Here is a 27901-nt window from a genome sequence, read left to right as displayed (position 1 = left end):
GGTTGCTACATTGATCCCACTCCCACCTCCTCCCGCTATCAGACCCGTCCTAAGCCGGTGAGAGTTAGTGTGACCCGGACTGCGGCTGTCCCGCTCTACCCCGGCTCACCCGGCCCTGTCCATCTGTAATGAGCGGCGGACTCTTCACAGCCGAGTGGCCTCGGGAGCAGCAGCTCAGACTCAACTCTCCGTACAGGGTGAGCACACCGGTGCAGGACCATTGTCGATCACCCGGGAAGTCAGACTGTGATTTCCCGGGACCACACTGAACGCCGTCCGGTTACAACATCAGAGGTAAGTGTTGTCTATGATTCTGCACAACGATTCAGCGTTTACAGCGAGACTCGGCATTGGTCGGGATCGGGAGTTAATTTAGAGGGAGAAGGTTGTCCTGACATGTTCATGTTAACGAGTCAGTTACTGTCAAAATTGATTAAGAGAAACGACGACTTTGCCGTCAACCAGAAATACTCTCCTGGGTAATTTCTGCTGAGTGCGAGCAGAAATCATCTTTCACCCCGGTAGTGACTTGTGATATCCCACGGGGCAGTAACCCGTCACCGATCTATCTCAAACAAGAGAAAATCTGCAGATGCTGGAAATCTGAGCAACAAAATGCTGGAGGAACTCTGCAGGCCGGGCAGCGTCTATGGAGAAAAGAACAGTCGACCTTCGAGACCCCGGCTAATGTATTTTACATCGCGTCATCCCTGTACCACAAAGAGTTAAACTTTCTTCACATTTGAACAACAGTGTCTTGTCGAACCGGTTGGATTTGATTTCAGCGGAACGGCCGCTGCCTGTTCTGAGGAATGTGACCGGACAGGCAGCTGCTTGCTCGCAGGCCCTGAGCACCGAGTCTCACAGAACAACAAGCCACACCTTCCAAATCAGTCAATCATCTGCCCTCCTCCCCTTTCCATTCCAGACCTGATGAAGGGACTCGATCCGCAACATTGACTGTTTACACCCATCCATAGATACTGCCTGACCTGCTGAGTTCCTACAGTATTGTGTGTGTTGTTATGGTTACGAGAGATCTGTGTGGGGCAGTGGGCGGGGCTATTTGTAAGAAACAATGCACAGTATCCACACTGTCGGAATACTGTAATCTTGGGGAATTAAGGTGAGAATAATTCAGCGTCTGATATTTATTTCGGATCTTTATTTCCAAACAACAAGTTGTCTCTGCAATGGATCAGTTGATCAAGAAGATATTTGTTTTTTTAAGCCACTTCTGTCTCTGGTGCCTTTGGTGTTCCAACTGTTTCCTGCTGGCATGATTTACATTTCCCACAGGTTATATAAAGATTAAGATCAGCTCTAGAACAACGGCCACTTGTTTCAAAGCAAAGGTGCGGGAGCTGTACAGTAAACACCTTTTCAGATTTCCTTATTTCAGACGAATACATTTATTGTTCCCGTGTTGATTGTGAGCAATTTGAACACTACCTCTCAATGGCTAGTGGAAGCAAAGACTGTAGTTCTGTTTAAGCACATGATTCTTGACAAACGGTGGGTTTGAAGTGTTACAGGGATGGATATGTGGGAATACGGAATGAAAATTTAGATCTGATCAGCCACGATTTCATTATCTGCAGCAACAGTTTCGAAGGGCCGTGTGGTCCAGTTATGTGTGTTGGTATGTTGACAACTCTGATAACTTAATTAATGTAAACTGGTATAATGACCGCATGCGAAGGGAGATAGAATTTCATTTATGTATTTGAACTGAAAACAAACATTAATTATTTACGTCTAGCTTTGTGCGTTAGATATGTGCCCCAGCTGTGTTCGGGAGTCGGATTTATGACTAACTCGGTGAGCTGGGCAGTACGGTATCGGAACGCTCCCCATTCCCTGTTAGTCCCGCGCAGATTCCCTGGGGCTCTCGCACATCAGCTAATGGCCCCGCCCCGCCCACTGCCGACACGCGCGCACTCGCGGATCTCCTTACTCTCGCGCTCCCGGGCTCACGCTGAGACCATTTGGGAAACATTGCGCGGCCGCCAGAAGACATGCGGGTTATTTAGCTCCCATTGGTGCCAGAAAATGTCAATTTATGTCTCGTATCAGACTGAACTGACCGCACAGGTTTCAGCTCCATTGCAGCTCACCGGGAAGTCAGACTGCGCTTACCCGGGACCCCACCGAACGCCGTCGGGTTACAGCATCAGGTGTAAGTGGTGTCTCTTAAATCCGGGTACAGGTTTTATCGATTTCTCAGAAGGAGAAAGAGTTAAAGTGACTTTGCTCATTCCCTAATGAGAGTGAATTGTCGTATAAATTGGATTTAATTTCATCAGAAAGGCCACTCCTATGTGAGGGATGACCGCGGACAGGCAGCTGCTGACCCACAGACCCGGGTCCCTCAGATAAACAACCCACGCATCCCTAATCAATCAATCATCTGGCCCTTCCCCTTTCATTTCCTGTACTGATGAAGTGTTTCGGCCCGATACATCGACTGATTATTTCCATCCAGGCATGATGCAAGGCCTGCTGAGTTCTCGCAATTTTTGCATTTCCATGGCTACGAAAGATCAGCAAGGGACCGCGTGTGGTGCAGAGTGCGGAATCAGTTGAAATTCATTGAAATTAGTTAAAAGAAAAGATGGATATTGCAATCATACCCACACTGTCAGAATATTCCTGTGGAATTGAGAGGAGGTCCCCGCGGGGCCCCCAGTGGCCGCAGGTCCCCACATCACTGCCATTGTTCGGAAGCCGGAGGGTCAAGACGTGGGCTCGGCTGTCCGGCCCTTTCTCTGTGACACTCCCTATCTCTACATCAACTCCATCCATCTGACTCTGGGCGAACATTAACAATTAACAAACATAATTCCTCTCAGCGATCAGCTGTCTGAATGATTCCCTGACTCTTAGAGGAAGGGTTAGCTATGGTCCACATTGTCAGGGTGTTTAGTATACCAGGATTTAAACACTGCAGGAGCGAGAGGTCTTCTGATTAATGCACTGTGTGTAGAGCCGGCTGGCAATTCTAGTTTACATTAGCAAATCAGTTGTTTTTCAAAATACTGAATAGAGAGACACTGCACCAATTATAGCCATATAACCATATAACAATCACAGCACGGAAACAGGCCATTCCGGCCCTCCTAGTCCGTGCCGAACTCTTAATCCCACCTACCCGCACTCAGCCCATAACCCTCCACTCCTTTCCTGTCCATATACCTATCCAATTTTACCTTAAATGACACAACTGAACTGGCCTCTACTACTTCTACAGGAAGCTCATTCCACACAGCTATCACTCTCTGAGTAAAGAAATACCCCCTCGTGTTTCCCTTAAACTTTTGCCCCCTAACTCTCAAATCATGTCCTCTCGTTTGAATCTCCCCTACTCTCAATGGAAACAGCCTTTTCACGTCAACTCTATCTATCCCTCTCAACATTTTAAATACCTCGATCAAATCCCCCCTCAACCTTCTACGCTCCAATGAATAGAGACCTAACTTGTTCAACCTTTCTCTGTAACTTAAGTGCTGAAACCCAGGTAACATCCTAGTAAATCGTCTCTGCATTCTCTCTAATTTATCGATATCTTTCCTATAATTCGGTGACCAGAACTGTACACAATATTCCAAATTTGGCCTTACCAATGCCTTGTACAATTTTAACATTACATCCCAACTTCTGTACTCAATGCTCTGATTTATAAAGGCCAGCGTTCCAAAAGCCTTCTTCACCATCCTATCTACATGAGACTCCACCTTCAGGGAACTATGCACTGTTATTCCTAGATCTCTCTGTTCCACTGCATTGCTCAATGCCCTACCATTTACCCTGTCTGTTCTATTTGGATTATTCCTGCCAAAGTGTAGAACCTCACACTTCTCAGCATTAAACTCCATCTGCCAACGTTCAGCCCATTCTTCTAACCGGCATAAATCTCCCTGCAAGCTTTGAAAACCCACCTCATTATCCACAACACCTCCTACCTTAGTATCATCAGCATACTTACTAATCCAATTTACCATCCCATCATCCAGATCATTTATGTATATTACAAACAACATTGGGCCCAAAACAGATCCCTGAGGCACCCCACTAGTCACCGGCCTCCATCCCGATAAACAATTATCCACCACTACTCTCTGGCATCTCCCATCTAGCCACTGTTGAATCCATTTTATTACTCCAGCATTAATACCTAACGACTGAACCTTCTTAACTAACTTTCCATGTGGAACTTTGTCAAAGGCCTTGCTGAAGTCCATATAGACTACATCCACTGCCTTACCCTCGTCAACATTCCTCGTAACTACTTCAAAAAATTCAATAAGGTTTGTCAAACATGACCTTCCACGCACAAATCCATGCTGGCTACACCTAATCAGATCCTGTCTATCCAGATAATTATAAATACTATCACTAAGAATACTTTCCATTAATTTACCCACCACTGATGTCCAACTGACAGGTCTATAATTGCCAGGCTTACTTCTAGAACCCTTTTTAAACAATGGAACCACATGAGCAATACGCCAATCCTCCGGCACCATCCCCATTTCTAATGACATCTGAAAGATCTCCGTCAGAGCTCCTGCCATCTCTACACAAACTTCCCTCAAGGTCCTGGGGAATATCCGGTCAGGACCCGGAGATGTATCCACTTTTAAATTTCTTAAAAGCGCCAGTACTTCCACCTCTTTAATTGTCATATGTTCCATAACTTCCTTACTTGTTTCCCACACCTTACACCATTCAATATCCTTCTCCTTATTAAAGCTATAGGAAACAGAATCCTCCCCAAATCATTTGGAATTTTGTGTCCCAACTCGAGACAAACAGCACACTGCCCACTCAACCAGTAAGCGTGGTCCTTTATGTCATACAAGCACTGCCCAGCTCGTGCTGAGATGGCTCAAAGGCTGAAGTATCAATCACGTCACCTCGCCCCCACTGGCGCTCTCAACCGAGTATCAGAATCAGAATCAGAATCAGACTTTAATTGCCAAGTACATATGCACATACAAGGAATTTACTTCTGGCAGATGTTGCCTCTCTGCTCATAACAATAATAATGATAAATATAAATGAAAACATAGATTATACATACAGGTAGTGCAATCCAAGTAATAGTTAGCCGACAGTTAACCGACAGTTAACTGTTCAGCACAGTGACCACAGTCGGGAAAAACTTCTCCAATGCCTATTAGTCTTAGTCTGGAGGGATCTGAAGCGTCTACCAGATGGAAACAGATCAAACAGTCCGTGCGCAGGATGGGAGGAGTCCTTTATGACGTTCCCCGCCCTCTTCTTCAACCTGGAAGAGTACAGGTCCACAATAGAGGGCAGGGAGGCTCCAATGATGTGCTCGGCAGTCCTCACTGTGTGCTGTAGTCTGGTTCTATCCTGCTTGGTGGCGGCTCCAAACCACACATTGATGGAGGTGCACAGGACAGACTCAATGACTGCAGTGTAGAACTGCAGCAGCAATTCCTGAGGCTGACCGTATTTCCTCAAGAGCCGCAGGAAATACATCCGCTGCTGGGCCTTCTTCAGGATGGAGCTGATGTTCTGCTCCCACTTCAGATCCTGAGAGATGGTGGTTCCCAGGAACCTGAAGTTCTCCACGGTGGACACAGGGTTGCTGAGGACTGTGAGGGGAGACATAGCAAGGGGATGTCTCCTGAAATCCATTATCATCTCCTTTGTCTTGAGCGTGTTCAGCTCCAGATTGTTCCGACTGCACCAGAGCGCCAGTTGGTCCACCTGCTGTCGATATGCAGACTCATCACTATTCTGGATGAGTCCGATGATGGTAGTGTCGTCTGCAAACTGCAAAAGCTTCACATAGGGGTTGGAGGAGGTGCAGTTATTGGTGTAGAGGGAGAACAGCAGTGGAGAGAGGACACACCCCTGGGGGGCGCCAGTGTTGGTGATTCGAATATCTGAGGTGACCTGTCCCATCCTTACCTGCTGACTTCTGTTGGTCATTTAGATCATCGTCATCATCAGGTGATGTGCCCAGCCAAGTCTGAGCTTTGACTGCCATGGCCCACACACTCCTGCTTCGGGTCAAGTGGATTAATTCACTGGTATAATTTCCAGTTCTCTGGCTGCTGTCTCCATCATCATTTGTCTTTGTCTTCCTCTTGCTTTCTTCCCTTCAATCTTTCCCATAATTACCCAGCATTCTAACTCCTCTTTCCTAATCACATGTCCAATGAAGTTACATTGCCTTTTCATGATCTCATACATGATCTCTCTCTTGTGCTTACTCTGATCATGACATCCTTGTTAGATATTCGTTATCATCCATGATATTTTTTTGCATCCTCAAAAATGACATCTCTGCTGCTTCAGTTCTTTTCCTCATGATACTAGATATTGTCCAACATTCTGAGCCATCTGGTAAACTCGATAAATGTAACGTTTCAGTGCCGTGAGGTGGGTTGTCATGCCTAGTTTAGTATTGGTCAATACAGTATACTCTTCATTCTTGTAAACGTGTCTTTGGCCATCCCTATTCTTCTTTTGATGTCTATGTCGCACCTGCCATCTGATGTCACCCAGCTTCCTAAGTAGCAAAAGTTCTGTACTTGTTTTATGTCTTCCCCATTTATTCTCAGCCTGCAAATAGAACTCTCCTTTTTGGATATCACCATACATTCTGTCTTTTTGCAATTGATAGATAGACCCATTTTTGCACATTCTTCAACAACTATATCAATTAGGTTTCGTAGTTCTTCCTCCGTACTTGCAGTTAACACAGTGTCATCTGAATATCTGATATTATTGATGTTTTCACCGCCAACTTTGATTCCCAAGATGTCTCTTTTTTTTATAATATTGTTTCGCTGTGCACATTAAATAAATCAGGGGAAAAGACAGATCCTTGTCTAATGCCTGTCTTGATTTTCGTAAACGGACTCACTTCTTGGTCTATTCTTACAGCGGCAGTTTGCTCCCAGTACAGATTTCTGATTTCAGATTAGGCGCAGGTCTTTCGAATCTAGATCTAGAGTTTCCTGTAATATTTCAAATAACTTATTGTGCTTCAAGGCTATCTGTATGTATCTCTTCCTCAATAACGCCTTATCCCCGCTCCTCCTGTCACATTACCATTCCCAACCACTGCCCCTGTCATTCTCTATATGCGAGGGAGCAGAATGACTCAGTCCGTGCCTGGGTGCAAACCCCCCTGTATGCCAGGCGCATGCTCCGTTCACAGGGGGAGGCCACCGAGCTGGGTTTATCTCTCATTCCCATTGACGCCGGGCTTCCTCAGGCATTAGGAAAGGCGGTAGGATCGTCAGCTTAGTTAGATGCTTCCAGTCCATGGACACAAAAGGGAAAGAGGCCATTATCAAGCCCCACAACTGTTATCTGCCGTCATTCCTCTCAGTATGGGGATTGTCGCACTGGGGCACTGGCCAGCGGCCGGTGGTTGAGGAATTCCCGGGAGGGAAGACGTGATATGGGATGTGGTTCGATGAGTTCATCCTTGTTCACGTCTCAGTTACTCTCAGGAGTTGCAGTGCTGGTCCCTTCCTTCTATCACAACATTAGGCTCTGGGTAGTTTGTTAACATCTTAAGTTAAATGCAAATACATTTGAGAAAAAAAGACCACCAAACAGCGATTTTACTTTCACTGCTCTGGGGGGAAGTAATCATGAAAGGTATGAAAGGAGGGAATTTCTAGTGTCTGAGTCCATGACCTGATATCCCCGAGGCTGTGACAGCTCCGTCCGCACTACAAGTGTAATCTCAGGTTACTGGGAGTGTGGGATTACGAGAACAAATTAGTAGATGTCACAGAATATTGCAAGAAACATAATTTGTTATAGTTTGATTTTAAACTTCCACATATAGTCTGGCTCTCTCATACTGTAAATTGAGTAGAGGTACTGATGTATTTGACAAATGTCTTCAGCAAAGTTTCGTTAATGAGTAAGTTGAAGACCCAAAGATAGAGCGTGTGATACTTACTGTCCTAGTAGGGTATGAGACAGGACACACGTAACAGAAGTCTGTGTGTGGAGACTATTTGCGTCTGGTGATCACAATGTCATCAGATTCAAAGGAAGTGTGCACAAAGCTAACTCTACTCCGTGGGTTGTCATTCTCAATTGGAGAAATATCACTTTTGATGATATCAGAAAGGATCTGACTTGTGTGGATAGGGACAGGTTGTATATTTTGGCAAATGCGTACTTGTAAGTGGAGACATTGAAATATAAAAATTATAGATTTCAAGGCATTTATATGCCTATTAGAATAAAGGGTAAATAGACCTGTTTTTGAGAACCTTGATTTTCAGGAGATATTGAGGCCCTGGTAAAGGAAAAAAAATATAGAGTGCATAACAGGTGTATGCAGGGCAGAATTATATGAGGTACTTATGGAGTCACGGAAATGCAAGTTCACTGGAGAAAGAAACCAGGAAGATTGCAGTGGAGAAAATTGATTGTCTGGATGGTAATGTATTTGTAGAGGATAGAGGAATTTTTAATTGGAATTTTCCACTGGGGAAAAGGACACAGAATTTTAGAAGCGAGGACATGAATGGTATACAGATTATAGATAGGTAAGTGTTTGGCATATTGGGCAGATTAGAGTGTATAAATCCCCAGCGACTGACAAGTTGATCACTCAGAACCCGTTGGAGATGAGTGCGGAAATCAGTAAATTTGCGGATGACACCAAGGTTTGGGGTGTATTTGACAGCGAGGGAGACTATCGGAGCATGCGGTGGGATCTGCACCAGGTGTAAAAGTGGCTGATAATGGCAGATGGAATTTAATGCAGGCTTGTGAGCTGTTGCACTTCTGTAGGATCCATCCGCATGGGTCTTACACAGTGAAGAGTACGGCACTGAGGAGCGCGGTCGAGCAAAGGTGTCCGGGAATACAGGTCCACAATTCATTGAAAGTTGCGGCATACCTAGATAAGGTGTAAAGAAATCTTTGGCGCATTGGTCTTCATAAATTAAAATATTCAGTACAGGAGACTGCATGATATAAGATGGTTATGAGGTCTAATTTGGAGTATTGTGACCAGTTTAAGTCACCAACACACAAGAAAGATGTAAATAAGGTTGACAGAGTACAACGAAAATTTACAAGGATGTTGCTGCGATTTGTGGACCTGAGTGATAAGGGAAGATTGAATATGTTACGACTTTGTTCCTTGGAACGCAGAAGATTTGGGCGAAATTTGATGGAGATCTACAAAATCATGAGGGGTATAGATAGGGTAGATGGGGTAGAGGGATGAGGATAGTGAGGGTTAGCTCAGTGATAGAGGGGAGTGAGGCTCCCATTTTTAATCAACACACATCTCCCCACACCCCCGTGTGGCAAGTGACAAGTTTCAGTGAGAGCGTCACTCCCACCTCAGTAAAACTTCTGGGCGTTTGGAATAAATGACTTTTAAGGGAAACAAATTCATCAAGTATTTCCGGCGGGGTGTGGATCAACATCCACTGCTTGTGAAATGAAACCTGCTGTTAACCGTGGGCGAAGAGTATTCTTGTGACAATAGCTGTCAGGATAGAAATACAATAGTCTTTACCAGTTTTTTCCCATTTGGTGAAAATATATAGGTGAACGTGTTTGGTTTAATTTCAGCAGAAATGCGACTCCCTGTACCTGAACAGGTGAGGGACACTTGATTTGAAACTGTACCTATGCCGATCAGTCCAGTTTACACACGGGGCGGAGCTCAGACCCTCCTAGAACCCGGACTGGATCAAATTCGCAGCCTGGGACTCGCTGAGTTAAACAGAGAAACTCCACCCCACTGGTTACGATGAAAGAAAAAGGAGAGATCCACACGGAAATCCGGACAGAAAGGTTAACGCAGCCTGTTTGTTTTCCTCTTTAGGGTTGCTACATTGACCCCACTCCCGCCTCCTCCCGCTGTCAGACCCGTCCTGAGCCGGTGAGAGTCAGTGTGACCCGGACTGCGGCAGTCCCGCTCTACCCCGGCTCACCCGGCCCTTTCCATCTGTAATGAGCGATGGACACATCACAGCCAAGTGGCCTCGGGAGCAGCAGCTCAGACTCAACTCTCCGTACAGGGTGAGCACACCGGTGCAGGGACATTGTCGGTCACCCGGGTAGTCAGACTGTGATTCCCCGGGACCACCGTCCGGTTAAACATCAGAGGTAATTGTTGTCTATGATTCTGCACAACTATTCAGCGTTTACAGCGAGGCTCGGCTTTGGTCGAGATCGGGAGTGAATTTAGTGGGAGGAGAGGGTCCGGGCATATTCATGTTAACGAGTCAATTACTGTCCAAATGGATTAAAAGAAACGACGTCGTTGCCGTCAACCAGAAATACTCTCCTGGGTGGTTTCTACTGAGTGCGAGCTGAAGGCATATTTAACCCCGGTAGTGACATGTGAAATATCCCCCGGGGCAGTGACCAGTCATCGATCTCTGTTAGACAAGAGAAAAATCAGCAAGTGCTGGAAATCCGAGCAACAGACACAAAATGCTGGAGGAACTCTGCAGGTCGGGCAACCTCTATGGAACAAAGAACAGTCGACCTTCGAGACCCCAGCTAATGTACTTTACATCGCGTCATTGGTTCTATTGCTCATCCCTGTAGTGGAAAGGGTTAAACTTTCTTCATATTTGAATGACAGTGTTTTGCCGAACCAGCTTGGATTTGATTTCAGCGGAACGGCCGCTCCTGTTCTGAGGAATGTGACGGACAGACAGCTGCTTGCTCGCAGACCCTGAGCACTGAGTCTCACAGAACAACAAACCGCACCTTCCAAATCAGTCAATCATCTGCCCTCCTCCCCTTTCCATTCCAGTCCTGATGAAGGGACTCAGTCCGTAACGTCGACTGTTTACACCCGTCCATAGATGCTACCTGACCTGCTGAGTTCCTCCAGCACTGTGTGTGTTGCTGTGGTTACGAGAGATCCGTGTGGGGCAGTGGACAGGGTTATTTGTAAGAAAAGATACACAGTATCCACACTGTCAGAGTATTCTTGGGGAATTATGATGAGAATAATTCCGTTTCCGATATTTATTTCGGAGATTTATTTCCCAACAACCAGTTGTCTGTGCATTAAATCAGCGATCAAGGAGATACTTGTGTTTTTTAAGCCACTTCTGTCTATGGTGGCTTTTGTGCTCCAACTGTTCCCTGCTGGCATGATTTACATTTTCCACAGGTTAGGTAAAGATTAAGATCAGCCACCTGTTTCAAAGCAACGGTACGGGAGCTGTACAGCAAACACCTGTTTCGTTTTCAATGTTTCTTATTGTAGGCAAATACATTGATTGTTCCTGTGTTGATTGTGAGAAATTTGAACTCCTCTTCTCAATCGCCAGTGGAAGCAAAGACTGTAATTCTGTTTAAGAATGGGATTCTAGATAAACAGTGGGTTTGAAGTGTTACAGGGATGGACAAGAATTGTGTGTAGACCCCGCTGGCAACTCTGGTTTACATTAGTAAAACAGTTGTTTTTCAAAATACTGAACAGCGAGACACTGCAGTGATGAAACTATCTGAAACCAGATCAGCCTAGAAAGCCCTTCCCCAAAAATTAGGCTTTTGTGATCCAACTCAATGCAAGCAGTACGCTGCCCACTCCACTAGTGCGTTATTCGCAGCCGGGCGAATCCCATAATTAATGTTGATGTCACTCTGAAATCAAATTAAACGTCCATAGAGGTATTTCAAAATACAAACGCTCCCCAACACCAGGGATCTGACGTTACGTGTGCTGTACTTGACGTCATACACGCGCGGCCCGGCTTGCACTGAGAGGGGTTAATGGCTCAAGTACTAATCACGTCACGCCGGCGCAGTCAACAGAGTATTTACAAGCAGCGTTATTCCCAATGATGCGAAAAGATGTCCATCACTATTTCCATCCAATAGCATAGGCGGACCGGCCGAGAGGGCGTTACCCCCGGTCCGATCTCCCTCTCAAAGCGGAACAAATAGATTAAATGACCCGATTTATGATTTATTTCCATTTGCCTCCGTGGGAAGTTGGGGCGTTTCTGAAGCGTCATTTGCGGCCGGAGTCTGATGTATCGCTGAGAGGTAGAAGGCGACCGTTTGTCCATCGACTTAATGCCGCCCCCCTGGGGAGGGATCCTGGCAGAATACGGAGGGAGAGGGGGATATTATTGTCAGGGTAAAGATGGGGTGAGAGGGAATGGACAGGATTGGTGTCCCGCTGTGGACAGTTGGGGCTCATCTGTGGAAATGTCCGAGCTCACGGTGGTGGCGAGCAAAGGAATTCACCACATTGCGGGGCAAACACCGACCAACTGTTGACCTACAAGTGGTGCCAATTGTCTGGGGAAAGTAGGGGGCAGGAGTGGTGTTGGTGGGGTAATGATGGTACAGCCCGGCATCTTATTAAATGACAGGATGCTTTGGAGAGGCTGGGTGGCCTGTTCCCGGTCCTGTTGTCTGTGTGTTTAAAGAAAAGGATAAACAGACCTTCGTGGGCCTGCAGGATGTCCCAGCAAGTGTTGTAGGGACCGGTGCTTGGAGCCCAGTATTTCACAAACTGTCAAAATCGGGCTGAGGGAACAAATTCAACAATTCCAAGTGTGCTATCACACAAATTATATATTTATATATCGTTGATGACATAACACCGATAGTTCCATATTGCTACTGACACAGGATTGTATAACTTAAGTTCCGTGTGTTATCTGAAAGTACTTGACTGTGTTGCTGTCATGAGTCAGCATTTCTCTGTACCTGTACCTTCCGTACCTGTGCACTTGGCAATAAGTTCAACAGGACCTGCGAAAACTCAATGAGATTTTATTAGTGATGATCATTTTAGCAGCTCGGTGGGTCGAATGTGAATGCATGACCCTTAGCAGTGTCAATGAGCACAGGGATATTAGAATCCATTGCTGTCTGAAAGTGACTATACAGATTGATGGGGTGGTTACGAAGGCAAATAGTATCCTTAACTTTATGCTTTGAGGCATTGAGTTCAAAAGTCGAGAAGTTGTGTTGCAGCTTTTTAAAACTCTAGTTAAACCACATCTGGAATATTTCATACAGTTCTGGTCGTCCCCATTCTCGGAAGGATGTCGGGGCTTTGGAGAGGGCACAGTAGAGGTTTACCAGGACACTGCCTGGATTAGAGGGCATGAGCTATAACAAGAGGCTGGACAAACTTGAGTTGTTTTCTCCAGAGCGGCGCAGGCTGGGGTAAGACTTGATGGACGTTTATAAGATTATAAGAGACATAGGTAGAGGAGATAGCAAATGTCTTTTTACAATGGTAGAAATGTTTAACATCATAGGCCATGCAGTTAAGGTGAGAGGGAGAATTTTAAAGGGGATGTGAGGGGCACATGTTTCTTACACAGAGAATGCCGGGTTGCTAGAAGGTGCTGGCTGGGGTGGTGGCAGATCAGACACATTGGGGACTTCCCAGAGATATTTCGATAGGCACACAAATGTGAGGGAAATAGAAGAATACGGACATTTTGTAAGCAGAAGGGATTTGATTGGTTAACATTCTGATAACAAATTTAATTAGTTGAGCACAATACTGTGGGTCGAAGGGTTTGTTCCGTGCTGTACTATTCCGTGTTCTGTTTCTGTTGTTGAGAGGTTTTAGCATAATGGAGGCAAAATTAGTGATTAGGAACAACAGGTCAGCTGGTCCAACGTGGAAAATGTGAGATCACCCACTTCTGTAGGCGAAACAGAAATACTGGGTGTGTTTAAATGGTGAGGGACTGAGATGCAGTGGGTAGGGAAGGAGGTCAAAATTACATTGTATTGATGGTAAGACTCATTGGTATAAGACTGAAAATTGCTTGAACAATTATTTGCATTTTGTTGAGATTGTACCTGGAATGTGATGTAAAATTCTGCTCGTATAACACGGGGTATACAGACCAAAGAACAATCTGCCGGAGGAACTCAGTAGGTCGGGCAGCATCTGTGGAGGGAAATGGACCGTCAGCTTTTCTGGCAGAGACCCTCCCTCTGGACTGAGAGTGAACGGGAAATAGTCAGAGAAAAGAGGTGAGGGGTGGGGATGGGGCAAAAGCTGGGGAGTGGGAGGTGGATCCAGGTGAGGGGGAGGGCGGAAGGTGGAAATAGTGACAGAGGTCGGCAGATGTGTGAAGACCAATGGAATCGAGGGACTGAGGACTGGGACAAAACATATGGCTGAGATGAGAGAGCAGTCGTAATCTTGTTGATGATTCGAGGGGCTGAATGGCCACATCCTGCTGTTTCTCACTTGATGTTTCAGTGTTCCTGTCCAGCGAGGCTGGGGGGATGTGAATAGATATTAGTGTTTGTAAAGATAGAAGTGGTTTGAATGCACAATTCCTTTTTGGGTCTGGATTGTCTGTTGGGCAGTAATGGGAACCGAACCCCTATCTCTGTGACCCAGGAGGTGCAGGGATGGGACGGGAATGGTACAGAAAGAAACATTTAAAATGTTGCTGGTGTAAATTTGAAATGTAGAAAATGTAGCAGATGGATCAGGCAGCGTGAGGTATGAGGAGCAGTCACTGGTTTAAATGACAGACCCTTCAATCATCACACGATCCTGTTTCCCACTCCCATTTCACTGCAGATCGGCAGCATCTGCAGGTTTGTTTCTGAGGCCCTGCCCCCGCTCTATGACTCACAATCACATCGTGCGTGTGCAGTCCCGGGATGGGCAGAGAATTTTTTTGTGGATGGATGCGTGTGATCATTTGCGGGGCTGAGATCAGGAGAGTGACCCCGTCCACTGGGGCGGGGTGCCGGGGGAAAGTTCATTCTCTGTGGGGCGAGTCCAATGAGATCCCGTAGGTTAGAACTGAGGCCGGTCCCGAGCGATGTTGCGCAGTGATTCCCGTTATTTCCCTGAATAGCCAGCCTTCCACCACTTCTAGGACAGAAACTGCTGGGTGAGTCAGTGTTGTGGGACTTTCACACCGAGCCTCCTGAGATGAGCTGCCACTCAGCTCTAGGTGCTGTGGTCCTAGGAGCGGGATGAGGTGGTGAGGCCTGGACTGAACCCATCCATTGAGGTGTATCCCGGGAACTTTATCTCCATCACCTGACCGGTAGCGGATCCAAACTTCACCTGTATTGATACCTGGGGTCGATAATTGTTTCTGTGTAACTGGGCTCCTAAAAGAATTTCAACACTTCAGTTAACTCTCCCTGCAGAAGTTTCAACCAGGCAACCCAGGCCGTCTAACAATATCCATGCCATTAAAATAGGAAATGTGTTTATTTTTGTCATGTATAGAGGTTCAGTGAAAAAATTTGTCTAGCGTACCATCCACACACATCAATTCATTGAACAGTACATTGAGGTAATGCAAGGTAAAACAATATCAGTGTTACAAATCATTATGGGTACAGAGAACGTGCAGTGCAGAAAGTGTAAGGTCACTTTAAGTAACACAGTGTGATCAGTTCTCCATCTTATCACACTGGGGACATTCAGTTTGCTTATAACAGCAGAATGGAAATTGTCCCTGTGACTGGTGGTACATGGTTTAAGGGTTTTGTGGTTCCTCCCCGATGGGGAATGGGTGAGGTGAGAATGTCCCAGGTTGTGGGGATCTTTGAGTACACGGCCAGATTTACTGAGACGGTGGGAAGTGTAGATGGAGTACATGGAGGGGAGGTTGGTTGCTGTGATGTGCTCAGCTCTGTACACAGCTCTCCACAGTTCCTTGCAGTCATGGGTAGAGCAGTAGCCAGATGAAGGTGTCAAGTAACTGGATGGGATACTTTCCATGGTGCATTCGTAACATTTGGTTAGGGGAGAAGGGTAGATGCCAAATATCCTGTTCTATCTAGGTCAATTTAGCATGTTTTATACAGGAGTATCTACTAGTAATTCATTATCTTGTATTGCTGGCGGAACATCAGTGACTGTCCTTGATTCCTTCTCCCATCTGGATCCATCTGCTCATCCCCTGCCCATCTTGTTCAACCTCTGTCCAGCCTGTATCCCACCACCTCAATGATATATATCAACCATCTTGTTCAACCTCTGTGCAGAGTGTGTCCCACCACCTCAATGATATATATCAACCATCTTATTCAACCTCTGTCCAGCCTGTATCGCACCACCTCAATGATATATATCAACCATCTTGTTCAGCCTCTGTCCAGTCTGTATCCCACCACCTCAATGATATATATCAAACATCTTGTTCAACCTCTGTCCAGTCTGTATCCCACCATCCCAATGATATATATCAACCATCTTGTTCAACCTCTGTCCTGCCTGTATCCCACCACCTCAATGATATATATCAACCATCTTGTTCAACCTCTGTCCAGCCTGTATCGCACCACCTCAATGATAAATATCAACAGTCTCTCTTCTACTGTTGCCTTCATTGTGACATATTTTGTCTCAGTGAGTTATTTCTGAAATCGGTGTTTGATACCTGGAAATACCAGAGGATTTATTGAATACTGCATGAGCTAGGGTAAAGACAGCCATTACAATTTTAGTTTCAATGTTACCAAATGGCCGCTGTGTTAATCTTTGTCAGACGGAGACTCTCGGCGTTTAAAGTTGAGTCTGTTATTTCCTTCTCTGATCATGTTTGGAGAGGCATTTTCCCTGTTGCCAGGAACAGCAACAAGATCTGCAGGGAATGGAGCACGTTTTTCTCTCTAGTTACTGGCCCTCAGAAGTAGATATAACAGTTTAATAGTGGGGTGCGGAGGATGTTGTGAGCATTGACTGTATCGACTGTATTAACCCTGTGTTGGAATGAAGAGAAAACTAATGAATGTGGGCATTACATTGTGCAACTTTGTTCAGGCCATCACAAACATCTTGTGATCAGTCAATAGTTGTGCATCATTTCAAGTAAAAAGAGAAAATGCTGGAACCGTTCAGCAGATCGGGCAGCATCTTGGGCAGTCCCAGTTTTGATGCTGAGTCTTCCACTGTTTTTCTTTCCACACATCCAATCGATGTACCGAGTTTCCAGCACTTTACTTTCAATTTTATATTAGAAGCACTTTATTCCTGTTATCCTGCAGGAAATATGATTGGTGTGTAGGGCTAGATCCCATTTTCTTCAACTCCAGATATGTCACCAGATCTGAACCCACTGTAAGGACATTTGTATCTCACAGGAGGCTGTACTTCTCCTTGTCCTTCTCTGATACAGAGGTCACTGACAGCCCCTCCCCCTTCCCAATCTACACTCGCAGACCATGACGGTGACAAATGTCCCAGACTCAGGGACCCTGAAATAAACACAATGTTAACAGCAAGATTGGACTGTTACTAATATGAAGATAATACGACATGAGAGCTGAGCTGTCTGATCTAATGGACCAGATCTTACCTTGTTTACAACTTAATTTGCCCCGTGCCCATCCTCTCCGGGTCACGCAGCATCTGATAATGCTCAGTACCCCAGCCTCCCTCTACCCTGCCAACCGCCCCACATCCTTCCCACCATTTACCACACACCCGCACACATAGACAGAACCCCTTCACCCACATCCACCCTCCCAGCGAGAGGACCCACAACTAACTGATCCCACAATCCCGGCTCAGGCGCAAAACTAAAACCGGGGCTGTGGGACTAGAGAGCTTGGACCCGGCACTTTCCCACTGCAAACGACCCTCGATTTACACAAACCCGAGATCAGCCCCTTCCTCACTGCCACCCAAACAAGAGTACCGCTGGCATCAGCTGGGGTCAGCACCGCGTCTACACTCTGCAGGAGGTTCGCTGTGGCACCATCCATGGCTGGAGATCGCAAAGTCACAGCGTTTGGCTGTCCAGTTCTTTCACTAGGACACACCGAATTCCACATTCAGTCCATCCAAACAACACTGGGCAAACTTTAATGAGCAACAAACATAATTCCTCTCAGTGATCAGCGATCTGAGCGATTCACTCACTGTTTGAGGATGGGTACCTATGGTCGACATTGTCAAAATGTTTAGTTTCCCAGGAGAAAATGACCATGGATGAGAGGTCCTCTGTTATCTGATGCAATCTGTGTTTACCCTGCTGGCAATTCCCGTTTACATCAATAAAACTGCTGTTTATGAAAATCCTAAATGAGACTCTGCACCGACTACAGCCCAAAGCAGATCACCCTGGACAGTCCTCTCCTCTGATAATGCATCGATCACATTGTGCATGCTCACATTCCCTGATGTGGTTTCGGGATCGGTGAAAGGCACACACCCCTGCCCCCAACCCCCTCTGGGGCGGGGAGCCGGGGGATGAATCACTGACTGCGGTGTGAAGACATAAAGTTCCCATCGGTGAGTATTGAGACCAGTCCCGAGTGAGGAGGTCTGATGCTGGGCAGAGAGTCCCGTAAACTCGCTCGAATTGGTGGCCTCGCCCCGCTTCCTGGACGCAACCTGTCGGGGTCAGTCGGGTTGCAGGACCTTCACACCGAAATGCCTGGGATGAGCCGATGCTCAGCCCCTGTTTTTCTGCTCCTCGTGAGCGACGGGGATGAGGTGATGACCCCGGGCCCGCACCTATCTTTTGTCTGCTTGGACAAGGCAGTGATGGGTGGGGAATATGTTTTTCTTGACTCCATTCCACTCTTACGACCCGCCAAAATCCAGCCGATGTTTCTGGGTATATGATTTCACAGCGTGTCTGAAATCCATTGATGTGAGAATTTAGACTTTTCTATTTTTCTGAGCTTCTCCAAAATGTGCACACTTCAGTTAAGCCTCCCTCCAGAATTTCCAAAGCAGCAAACGAGCCTGTCTAATATTTCCAGACGGGATCTAAATGGGCAGAGGGTCTTAAATAGGTTTCCAAAACAAACACAAGCAGCAACGGTTTCATGCAGAGATCCTTCACTATAACACCATCTAGTAATTTTGTGTCATCTGCAAACATACCTGTCCAACCTTGTGCATTCACATCCAAATTGTTGAGGCCAGGAGGGGAATGGGTCCATAACATGAAATTGGGAATACATCAGTGGGCACTGTGGTCATCATGGTGTTGAAGGGTCTGTATCTGTGCTCTGTTGCTCTTTGACTTTAACAGCAGGGTGTGTCAGATATCACTGGACAGACACGCTGTGAAAGTTGATGATAACTGCGAAAGCTCTGTCCCTCAGCCAGCTGCTGCTCTGATACAGGGAATAGAGATACTGTCATTTTACAAAGTAATCGTGCTTGCTCTCTCTGACTCTGTCTGCTTATTGTGTGTAATTCAGGGCATCACCAGCATTTGGGGCTTTCCTGCACTGGGACCAAAGTGTAAACAAGACGTCATCAATCAGCAATAATCAGTCGGAATCAGAATGGCTACAGGTATGATTATTGGTGTAATTAAACTTCTGTCCTGATGGTGCACAATAGTTCAGATGAAGAAACTTACAGAGATGCTAATGGAGGCACAGAAATGTTTCATCAGGCAGAGTCACTGAATCCCTTGGTAAAGAGGCCTTGAGTAATCAATTGATCCAACAGTTCCAGCACAGGGACCTGACAACAGTAATGGTAGAATAGCTCCATTCACAAGGCAAAGCTTCACTTGAGTGAAAGGAGCAGGAGACCCTGAATCAGGTGGTTGTGAGTGAAACACAGGAAAGCAACACTGGGCTTGTGGGTGATGTAAAAGTCCAGGGTTAGCGAGACCTTGCCAATGACTTGTATAGTTGTTGCATGATGACTGTCATCCAGGGAACAGGGTGGAACCCAGGGGACCAGGCATCATGGGCTTCAAGGCAATGGTCAGTCTGTGACCCAGGGGACAATACAGAGTGTGACCGAGCAAACAGAGAATGTGTGATCTGGAGGATCAGACTGTGTGTAATCCACTGGCTGCTCTGTGAGTGACACAGGCGAATGGACAGTTTGTGACACAGGGAGATTTTTGTTTGTGGCAGATAATCCCGATGATATTTGCTGGTATCACCTATTGCTGTTACATTAATATCCCCTGGTTATCAGTGTGTTCAACTACTGCGTAGCCAGTGATCAGTATTACTGTGTCTGTCCTGTTCTTTTTCTGGGAGTGGATGTGTCGGGATGGTCACCTGGCAGGAAGTGTGGTTCACATTCTCCAGCACAGTCCCACTCCAAATATGGTCAGCCAGAGTTCTCAACTCCATGGCACCCATTGTGAATCCTTGTTCGTGTATAAATCATTCTAAACCTGCAATTCATTTATTTCAGGTGGGAAATTAAATTGGGTACAGAAAGTACTCAAGAGGATTTCCACAGGTGGATCATCGAGGGAAGATGATCGGGACACGGGAAGCAAGTTACCAAAGCAGGGTCGGATTGAGAGCAATGTCCCAATGGAATGTGGTCCAGCCACAGAGGAGGAGCAAATTCAGCCCAGAAACAGTGACGTCAGAGACACTGATCAGGACCCCGGAACCGGCACAAGTGAGGCGACTTTCTGTCAACTTGGAAGCTCATCAAACATGGAATTGTCACGTCCCCAACAAGGTATGGGTAAGTGAAATATGAGGGTGATGTGTTCACAGGATGTGGCAGGAAGGAGGGAGAATGTGATTCCTTGTTGGAGGGTTGGTCAGAGGAGAGGGTGATGTGAGGATGAGGTACAAGTGGTGTAGTGAGGGACACGTTAATCCACTACAGGAAATGTACTACCTGCACTGAGGAGTTCCAGGATGTGTATCGGAGGAAATGCAGCTGTCCAGATAAGAGGCTACTTCCGGGACATGAATTAAGGGAAATGTATGCGCCAGAATGTAGAGAGCATCTCTGGGAAACGACAATCATTGACAGTCCCAACATTTATTGCCCATCTTACACTGAATTCGGTGAGTGGATGGGACGGTAGGAGAGACAGGTTTCTAGTGAATGTGGTCCTTCTGGGAACATCATTCCCGGCGCATTGATGGGTCGGTTTTAAAGCCAGTATCGGAGATTGGGAATAACTCCGCGTTTCCAGCTGAAGGCAGGTGAACACTCAGGTTCAAGACATGACTGGTTTGTTGAGTTGGGTGAGAGCCATGCAGACAAGCGATATTTGAATTTGTGTCTACATTCTCTTTTTATATTTGCAGAGCCAGGGTTTACAATCTCCGACCTCCTAACAGAGGGGGAGGAGTATCGACTGTACCAACTGACAAAGTTCTACAGGGACAGACTGGAACAAGCAATTGAAGAAAAGGTTGAAAGACTCCATTTGATGTTGACAAAGGAGGGACATTTCAGTAGAGAAGAAAATGCGGTGAGTGTAGTTAGTGTATTGTCACTGAACTGCTGGTATCAGAGGGAATAGTGATCGATATTAATCTCCTGCACGTTCTGGGAGTTCTACATGGCAATGGAGGCTTTGATCTCTGACTTGTCTCCAGTTGATCTGGTTTCAGCTGTTAAGGTGGGGAGCACTGGGAATTACAGGTTCAGCTTTACCTTTCCCTCTCACACCTGCTGTATTTATCAGTGTGGTCCAAGTGCAGTGTCTGCATATCTGGTCTGTTGAACAGGTATTCAGTCTAAAATGAATTTCGTATCTTTACAGGATTGTTGGTCAAATTCATCTCAGCTCATTAATCCAGGATGAATATGAAACAGTCAGATTGTAAATTGGACCAACTGGCTTCACCTCCGTACCTGAGGGAGGAAAACTTGCTAACCACAGCTAGTCTGGTCTCCATCTGAGTTTCCAAACAATGACTGGCTGACTTGTCATAGTCTTAGTAAAGTACAGCACAGAAACAGGCCCTTTGGCCCATCTGTTCCATACCGGACTACTTAAACAGCCTATTCCCATTGATCTGTACTGGGCCCTGGCACTCTATACCCTTATCATTCATGTATCTATCCAGACTTCTCTTAACCGCTTGTATCACTTGCACTGCTAGCTCATTCCACACTCTCACCACCCCCTGAGTGAAGATGTTTCCCCTCATGTACCCCTTGAACTTTTCACCTTTCATCTGTAACCCTCGGGTTCTGTCAGCTGCATCAGTCTAGGGAAGACAATCTCTGGCCCCACCAAACGTTTGAGATAGAGGTGCAAAACCTCCTGTTTGTGTGGATACTACGTGATTTGTTCCCATTACAAATCAGTACCACGAAATAACAGACAGTACAGCACATATGTAATTAAACGATTTAGCTTTATAATTCTTAATTTGACTAACGGCTAAAGTAAAACAAAAAGAAAAGGGGCCATTTTAATGTGCAGACGCTGGAGCTCACGGTTTCCCTTCCGCTGGTCCTCCATCGATTTCCCTGGCTTCATCGACTCCCGGCCCCACTCCAAGTCCACTCCTTCCTGGTGTCTACAACCTCTCCTTTCTCGCATCTTCTTTCTCCATCTTCTGCTGAACAAACGGCACAGATTGCCTCGGTGTTGGGCAAACAGCACGTAAGCACCCTCTCCTCGCTTGACGGTTCACATTCCTAAGCACCCGTTATCATTAACCATAGCCCAAGCACTGCTTCTACAGAAAGATCATCACGTTAGCAGAGAAACCTTTCCCAGAGTGTTACACATCCTTTACTGAAGACTTCTTGTTGTAGTACTTCTTTACGTAAGTGCAAAATGCCTGCTTACATTTACGCTATCAATACACCTCATAATTTTGTGTAGCTCTATCAAGTATCCCTTTAATCTTCTGCGTTCCAAGGCACAAAGTCCTAACCTGTTCAATCTTTTCTTATAACCCAAGTCCTCCAGTCCCGGTAATATTGTTGTAAATTTTCTCTGTACTCTTTCAACCTTCTTTACATCTGTCCTATAAGTAGGTGACTGGAACAGCACACAATACACACAATTAGGCCTCACCAACGTGTTCAACATCATATCCCATCTCCTGTACTCAATATTTTCTTTTATAAAGGCTAATATGCCAAGTATTTACTTTCTGATCTATCTACCTTTGCTGCCAGTTTTAATGAATTGTGGACCAGTATTCCCAGATCACTATGCTCTACCACACTCCTCAGTTGCCTACCAGTCAGTGTATAAGATCGACCCTTCCAAAGTGCAACACGTCGCACTTGTCTGCATTAAATTGCATCAGCGATTTTTCACCCATTTCTCAGCTGGTTTAGACACCACTGCAAGTTTTGGTAGTGTCCCTCACTCTCCGCTCCACGTTCCCACTGCTGGTGTGATCCACAAATTTGCTGATCCAATTAACCACATTTTCATCCAGATCATTGACATCGATGACACACAACAACGGACCCAACACTGATCCCTGTGGCACCGCGTGAGTTATAAACTCCAGTCAGAATTGCAACAGTCTATAACCACTCTCTGTCTTCCAAAAAGCCAATTTCTAATCCAGTTTACCAGTTTACCTTGAATGCTGAACAACTGAACTTTCTTGAACCTCCAGTGCGGTACCTGTCAAATGCCAAGCTAAAGTCCATGTAGACAACACCCACTTCCTTCGATTCACCAATTTTCCCAATATCTTCCAGGAAAAACTTAAGATTGGTTAGAGATGAACTACCATGCACAAAGCTGATATGCATGACCCCAAAAATCAATAGGCTATCCTACAAGGGCATATATATCAGACGAACCTTTTGGTGATCTATTTTACATTATTAGCTGGCCTACCTTCACATTTCATATTCTCTCTACTTATGGGTTTTTAGTTGCTTTCTGCTGGTTAGTAAAAGCTTCCCAGTCCACCAGCTTGCCGCTATATTTTGCTATGTTCTCTGCCCTCTCGTTTGCTTTCGTGCTGCATTGACTTCCTTATCAGCCACGGTTGATCATCCTTCCTCTGGTATAATTTTTCTATCTTTGGGATTATCTGTCCTGCACCTTCGGAATTGCTCCCAGAAACTCCAGCCATCCCTGCTCTGCCATTGTCCCTGCTAGTGTTCTCTTCCAATTTATTTTTGCCCAGCTCCTCTCTCATGCCTCTGTAATTCCTTTATTCCACTGTAATATGGATACATCTAACTTTACTTCTTTCTCTCAAACTGCAGTGTGCGTGCTGCTATTTTATGATCACTGCCTCTTCAGGGTTTATTTACCTAAGGCTCCCCAATCAAATCTGATGCAATACACAACACAGAATCCGGATCAGCCTTTCCTATAGTGGGCTAAACCATAGGCTTCTCTCACAAACCACCTCCTAGGCATTCTATATATTCCCTCACTTGGGATTCAACACCAACCTGATTTTCCAAAGCTACCTGCATATTGAAATTCTCCATGGCTATTTTAACACTGAGCTCTGTACATGCCTCTTTGCTCTCCTACTGGAATTACTAGCCCACATCCTGGGGGCTTTTAAGAGGCCTGTATATCATTTTAACCAGGGTCGGATTTCCAATGCAGTTTCTTAACATCTACATCATTTTATCCAATATCACCTCTTTCTAAGGACTTTTCTTCTTTTTGACACCAGAGTCAACCCAACCCTTTCACCTACCTGCCATCCTTTCAATTAAACATTTATCCTTGGATGTGAACACCCAGCTATGATCTTCTTTAAGCCATGATTGAGTCATGATCACCATCCATTTTCTTTTGCTGTCTCGCTCTCCCCTCTCTTCTGGTTGAAGTAATGTTGCACATTGATAGATTGAGGAAATTAATCAAGTTGTATCTACCGTAAGCGTCAGTAAATCCTTATTCATACATAGTATTGATTTAGAATTTCCTTCAGTTACTGTTTCTCTGTTAATGTCTGAACCCAGGGAGGATGAGGCAGCAGCCCAGTGATTGCATCTGTTGTGACGCTACTGGGACCATGAACAGATAATTTCCTCCACATTCTCCATGTCTGTCTGTTTGCTCCACCATAAATTCATTGTTTCCTTTTGTAGAAGGTCACTGAACTGACAGAGAAGGGAAACCGGACAGAGAGTTCCAGACTCTTCCTCAGTTTGGTGATGGGCAAAGGCTCCCAGGCCCAGAAGGCGTTGTGGGAATCCTTTGTGACATTGAGGACTGAGTTACCAAAGTTGGACAGAATACTGAGGGAAATACAAGAGCTCGGTATGTTAAAAACACTCACTGAACACAAAGGCACATTGAAATAAATTTTAGTTATTTTAGTTCTGTTTTCATGAACTTATTTTGATTTAAACAGGTCCTGATCCACAGGAATACATGAACATTGCCCAAGGGTTATCTGAGTTACCCACTCAACTGATAGGTGAGTGATGAAATGCACAGTTCAAATCACGACTCAAATGTTAGACTGTGTCTTGTCAAAACCTGGTAATGAACATTTACCATCAATCACTTGCTGCTCTATGGATTCAGGTTACAATTTAGAGAATGCATTTTTTATTAATCCAGCTGTTGGTTCAGCTGAAGCCTTCACTCCAGGTCCTGATGCTCTGGGAATCCCCACACACCCTAGGAAGTCTCCTGATACACTGTATCATCCAGTCCAGGTGACTTTTCTATCTTCAAACATTTCATCTTCCAGAGCACCTTCTCCATTGTAATAGAACTGCACTCCTGTCCCCCTGAAACCCTTGGCATTTTGGCAGACTCTGTTGTCTTCCACAGAGCTTGTCTGCCATTTCCTTTTCACCCATGACTACATCTCCAGCATCATTTCCCATCGGTCCGATATCCACCCTCTCCTCCTGATAAACTGTGTCATTCAGTCCAATGACACTCCCTATCTACAGACCTATCAGATACCGACGCACCTTCTCCTTTGTAATAGCAACTACACTCAATTATGTCCGTGGATGCTCTTTGCATTTTGTAATTCTGCTAGTGACTTCCACAGAGTTTGTCTGACATTTATTTTTCACCAATTACTACAACTACAACATAGTTTTTCAGCGGTCCGATAGCGACCCTCTCCTTGTTTTTACTCTTTATTTATCTGGGAAAGAAAAAAAAAAACTTTGGTATCCTTACTTATATTATTGACCATATCCTTTCATTTGCTTCACATTCATGTATTTCTCAGAGCATCTGTAACATAGTTCCCTCTGATCTGACCTAGACTGTAAATTCCAGGCACCTACCACCCTGTGAAAAAACTAAATTTACCTGCTGTAAATTTACCCCATCTCATCTTAACCAAATGCACTCTGGTATTAGATATCTGCTCTATGTGGAAAAACAAAATATAGGCTGCCTACCAAAATCTTATCTCTAAATCTTACACATTTTTGTCAGACCTCTATTCAAATTCCAGAGTAAACAAACCAAGTTTATCAAGTTACTCTGCTTGTCTCACATGCCACCGAATCCAGGCAACACCCTGATGAACCTGTTCTGCACCCTCTCCAATCATTCCCAGAGCTGGACAATCGGAAGTGAATACAATACACCAGATGCTCCCTAAAACCATAAGACCAAAATTGTAACATCATGCATCTCATAACTAATCAGCCTTCACTCAGATAACCACAATATCCTTACAGAAGAGTAGAAAGAATGCCATTAGGGTATGAATGGATTAAAAGAAAAACTGATAGTATATTATATAGTTCTATATCAAGCCTGAAGAAAGCAGAAATCTTCCAATGTTATATTGTCTATCAAAAAACATTTGATTCTGTCCCTCTCATGGTTAAGTTCCTAATATATACAAAAATTCACCCAATACTTCTGAATTTTCCACATCTGATGAAGCATTGGCATGCCATAATCAGCCTATTAACAACCAAAAAGGAACAACCATTATCAAAATAAATGGAGATATTTTACAGAAAGACTCAGTAAGCCCACTAAGCTTTAAACCCATTTTGTAACTTACCGAAACAGACAAGAATCAGGTATCAAATCGGGGAAAAAATCAAATGGATTATAGCTTGACACAGCTATGCAGGGATGATTTGAAATCAGTTGCCTTGCATCATTAAAGCTAAAATGATTAATTCAAATTATGGAACTAATTTCCAAAGATACAAAACGTGAACTTTAGACGAGAAAAGTACAGAACATTAAACATAAAGATGCAGGAGAGCCAGTATGATATGAAAAAGAGCATCCCTTTAAGGATGCAATTTAATGTGGATAAATGTGAGGTTATCCACTTTGGTTGCAAGAACAGGAAAACAGATTATTATCTGAATGGTGGCCGATTAGGAAAAGGGGAGGTGCAATGAGACCTGGGTGTCATTGTGCACCAGTCATTGAAGGTGGGCATGCAGGTACAGCAGGCGGTGAAAAAGGCAAATGGTATGTTGCCGTTCATAGCAAAAGGATTTGAGTACAGGTGCAAGGAGGTTCTACTGCAGTTGTACAAGGTCTTGGTGAGACCGCACCTTGAGTATTGTGTGCAGCTTTGGCCCCTAATCTGAGGAAAGACATCCTTGCCATAGAAGGAGTACAAAGAAGGTTCACCAGATTGATTCCTGGAATGGCAGGACTTTCATATGAAGAAAGACTGGGTTGACTAGGCTTATACTCACTGGAATTTAGAAGCTTGAGGGGGGATCTTATTGAAACGTATAAAATTCTAAACGGATTGGACAGGCTAGATGCAGGAAGATTGTTCCCGATGTTGGGGAAGTCCAGAATGAGGGGTCACAGTTTAAGGATAAAGGGGAAGCCTTTTAGAACCAAAATGAGGAAAAACTTCTTCACACAGAGTGGTGAATCTGTGGAATTCCCTGCCACAGGAAACAGTTGAGTCTGGTTCATTGGCTATATTTAAGAGGGAGTTAGGTATGGCCCTTGTGGCAAAAATGATCGGGGGATGGCGAGAAAGCAGGTACAGTGTTCTGAGTTGAATGAACAGCCATGGTCATACTGAATGGCAGTGCAGGCTCGAAGAGCCGAATGGCCTACTCCTGCACCTGTTTTCTATGTTTCTATGTTTTTTTATCAGGATACAATACCACCAATGGATGAATATGAAACATAGAAGTATATTTAGGATATCAATAAGCAAAGAAAATAGTCATCGTCTGATAAAGGAAAATCTTTCAACAAAATTTACTTTAAGACTGAATTTACTTCAAGCCCAAAGAAAATCTGAATTTACGTCAAGACTGAAGAAAATC

At 45.0% G+C, this 27901-nt stretch overlaps 1 protein-coding gene across 4 annotated transcripts; it reads left to right on the top strand.

Moving 5' to 3' along the window:
- LOC140721734 (uncharacterized) lies at positions 1-27853 on the top strand. 4 transcript variants are annotated; one of them, XM_073036531.1, is made up of 8 exons: positions 1-294; positions 9857-10053; positions 19177-19273; positions 20141-20425; positions 21004-21170; positions 24746-24917; positions 25012-25077; positions 27727-27853. In XM_073036531.1, the coding sequence occupies exons 3-8, from the start codon at positions 19264-19266 to the stop codon at positions 27747-27749; spliced, it is 723 nt and encodes a 240-aa protein (XP_072892632.1). In that variant the 5' UTR covers positions 1-294; positions 9857-10053; positions 19177-19263; the 3' UTR covers positions 27750-27853. The 4 variants fall into 4 exon arrangements, with proteins under 4 accessions (XP_072892632.1, XP_072892631.1, XP_072892634.1 ...); XM_073036530.1 differs by lacking the exon at positions 1-294 and having other exon boundaries at positions 10052-10140; positions 27727-27852; XM_073036533.1 differs by lacking the exon at positions 1-294 and having other exon boundaries at positions 10052-10140; positions 20141-20419; positions 27727-27849.
- The last annotated feature ends 48 nt before the right edge of the window (positions 27854-27901 follow it).

This window comes from Hemitrygon akajei, unplaced genomic scaffold (assembly GCF_048418815.1).
Source record: "Hemitrygon akajei unplaced genomic scaffold, sHemAka1.3 Scf000060, whole genome shotgun sequence".
NCBI classification, from domain to species: domain Eukaryota; kingdom Metazoa; phylum Chordata; class Chondrichthyes; order Myliobatiformes; family Dasyatidae; genus Hemitrygon; species Hemitrygon akajei.
This window is presented reverse-complemented; position numbering and strand designations above follow the sequence as displayed.

Excerpts from the sequence above, each read along its gene's own strand:
- LOC140721734 (XM_073036531.1), top strand. Across the intron at positions 20,426-21,003 it reads ACGTCCCCAACAAGGTATGG|AGCCAGGGTTTACAATCTCC; the intron begins GTAAGTGAAATA and ends TTATATTTGCAG. Across the intron at positions 25,078-27,726 it reads GTTACCCACTCAACTGATAG|GATACAATACCACCAATGGA; the intron begins GTGAGTGATGAA and ends TTTTTTTATCAG.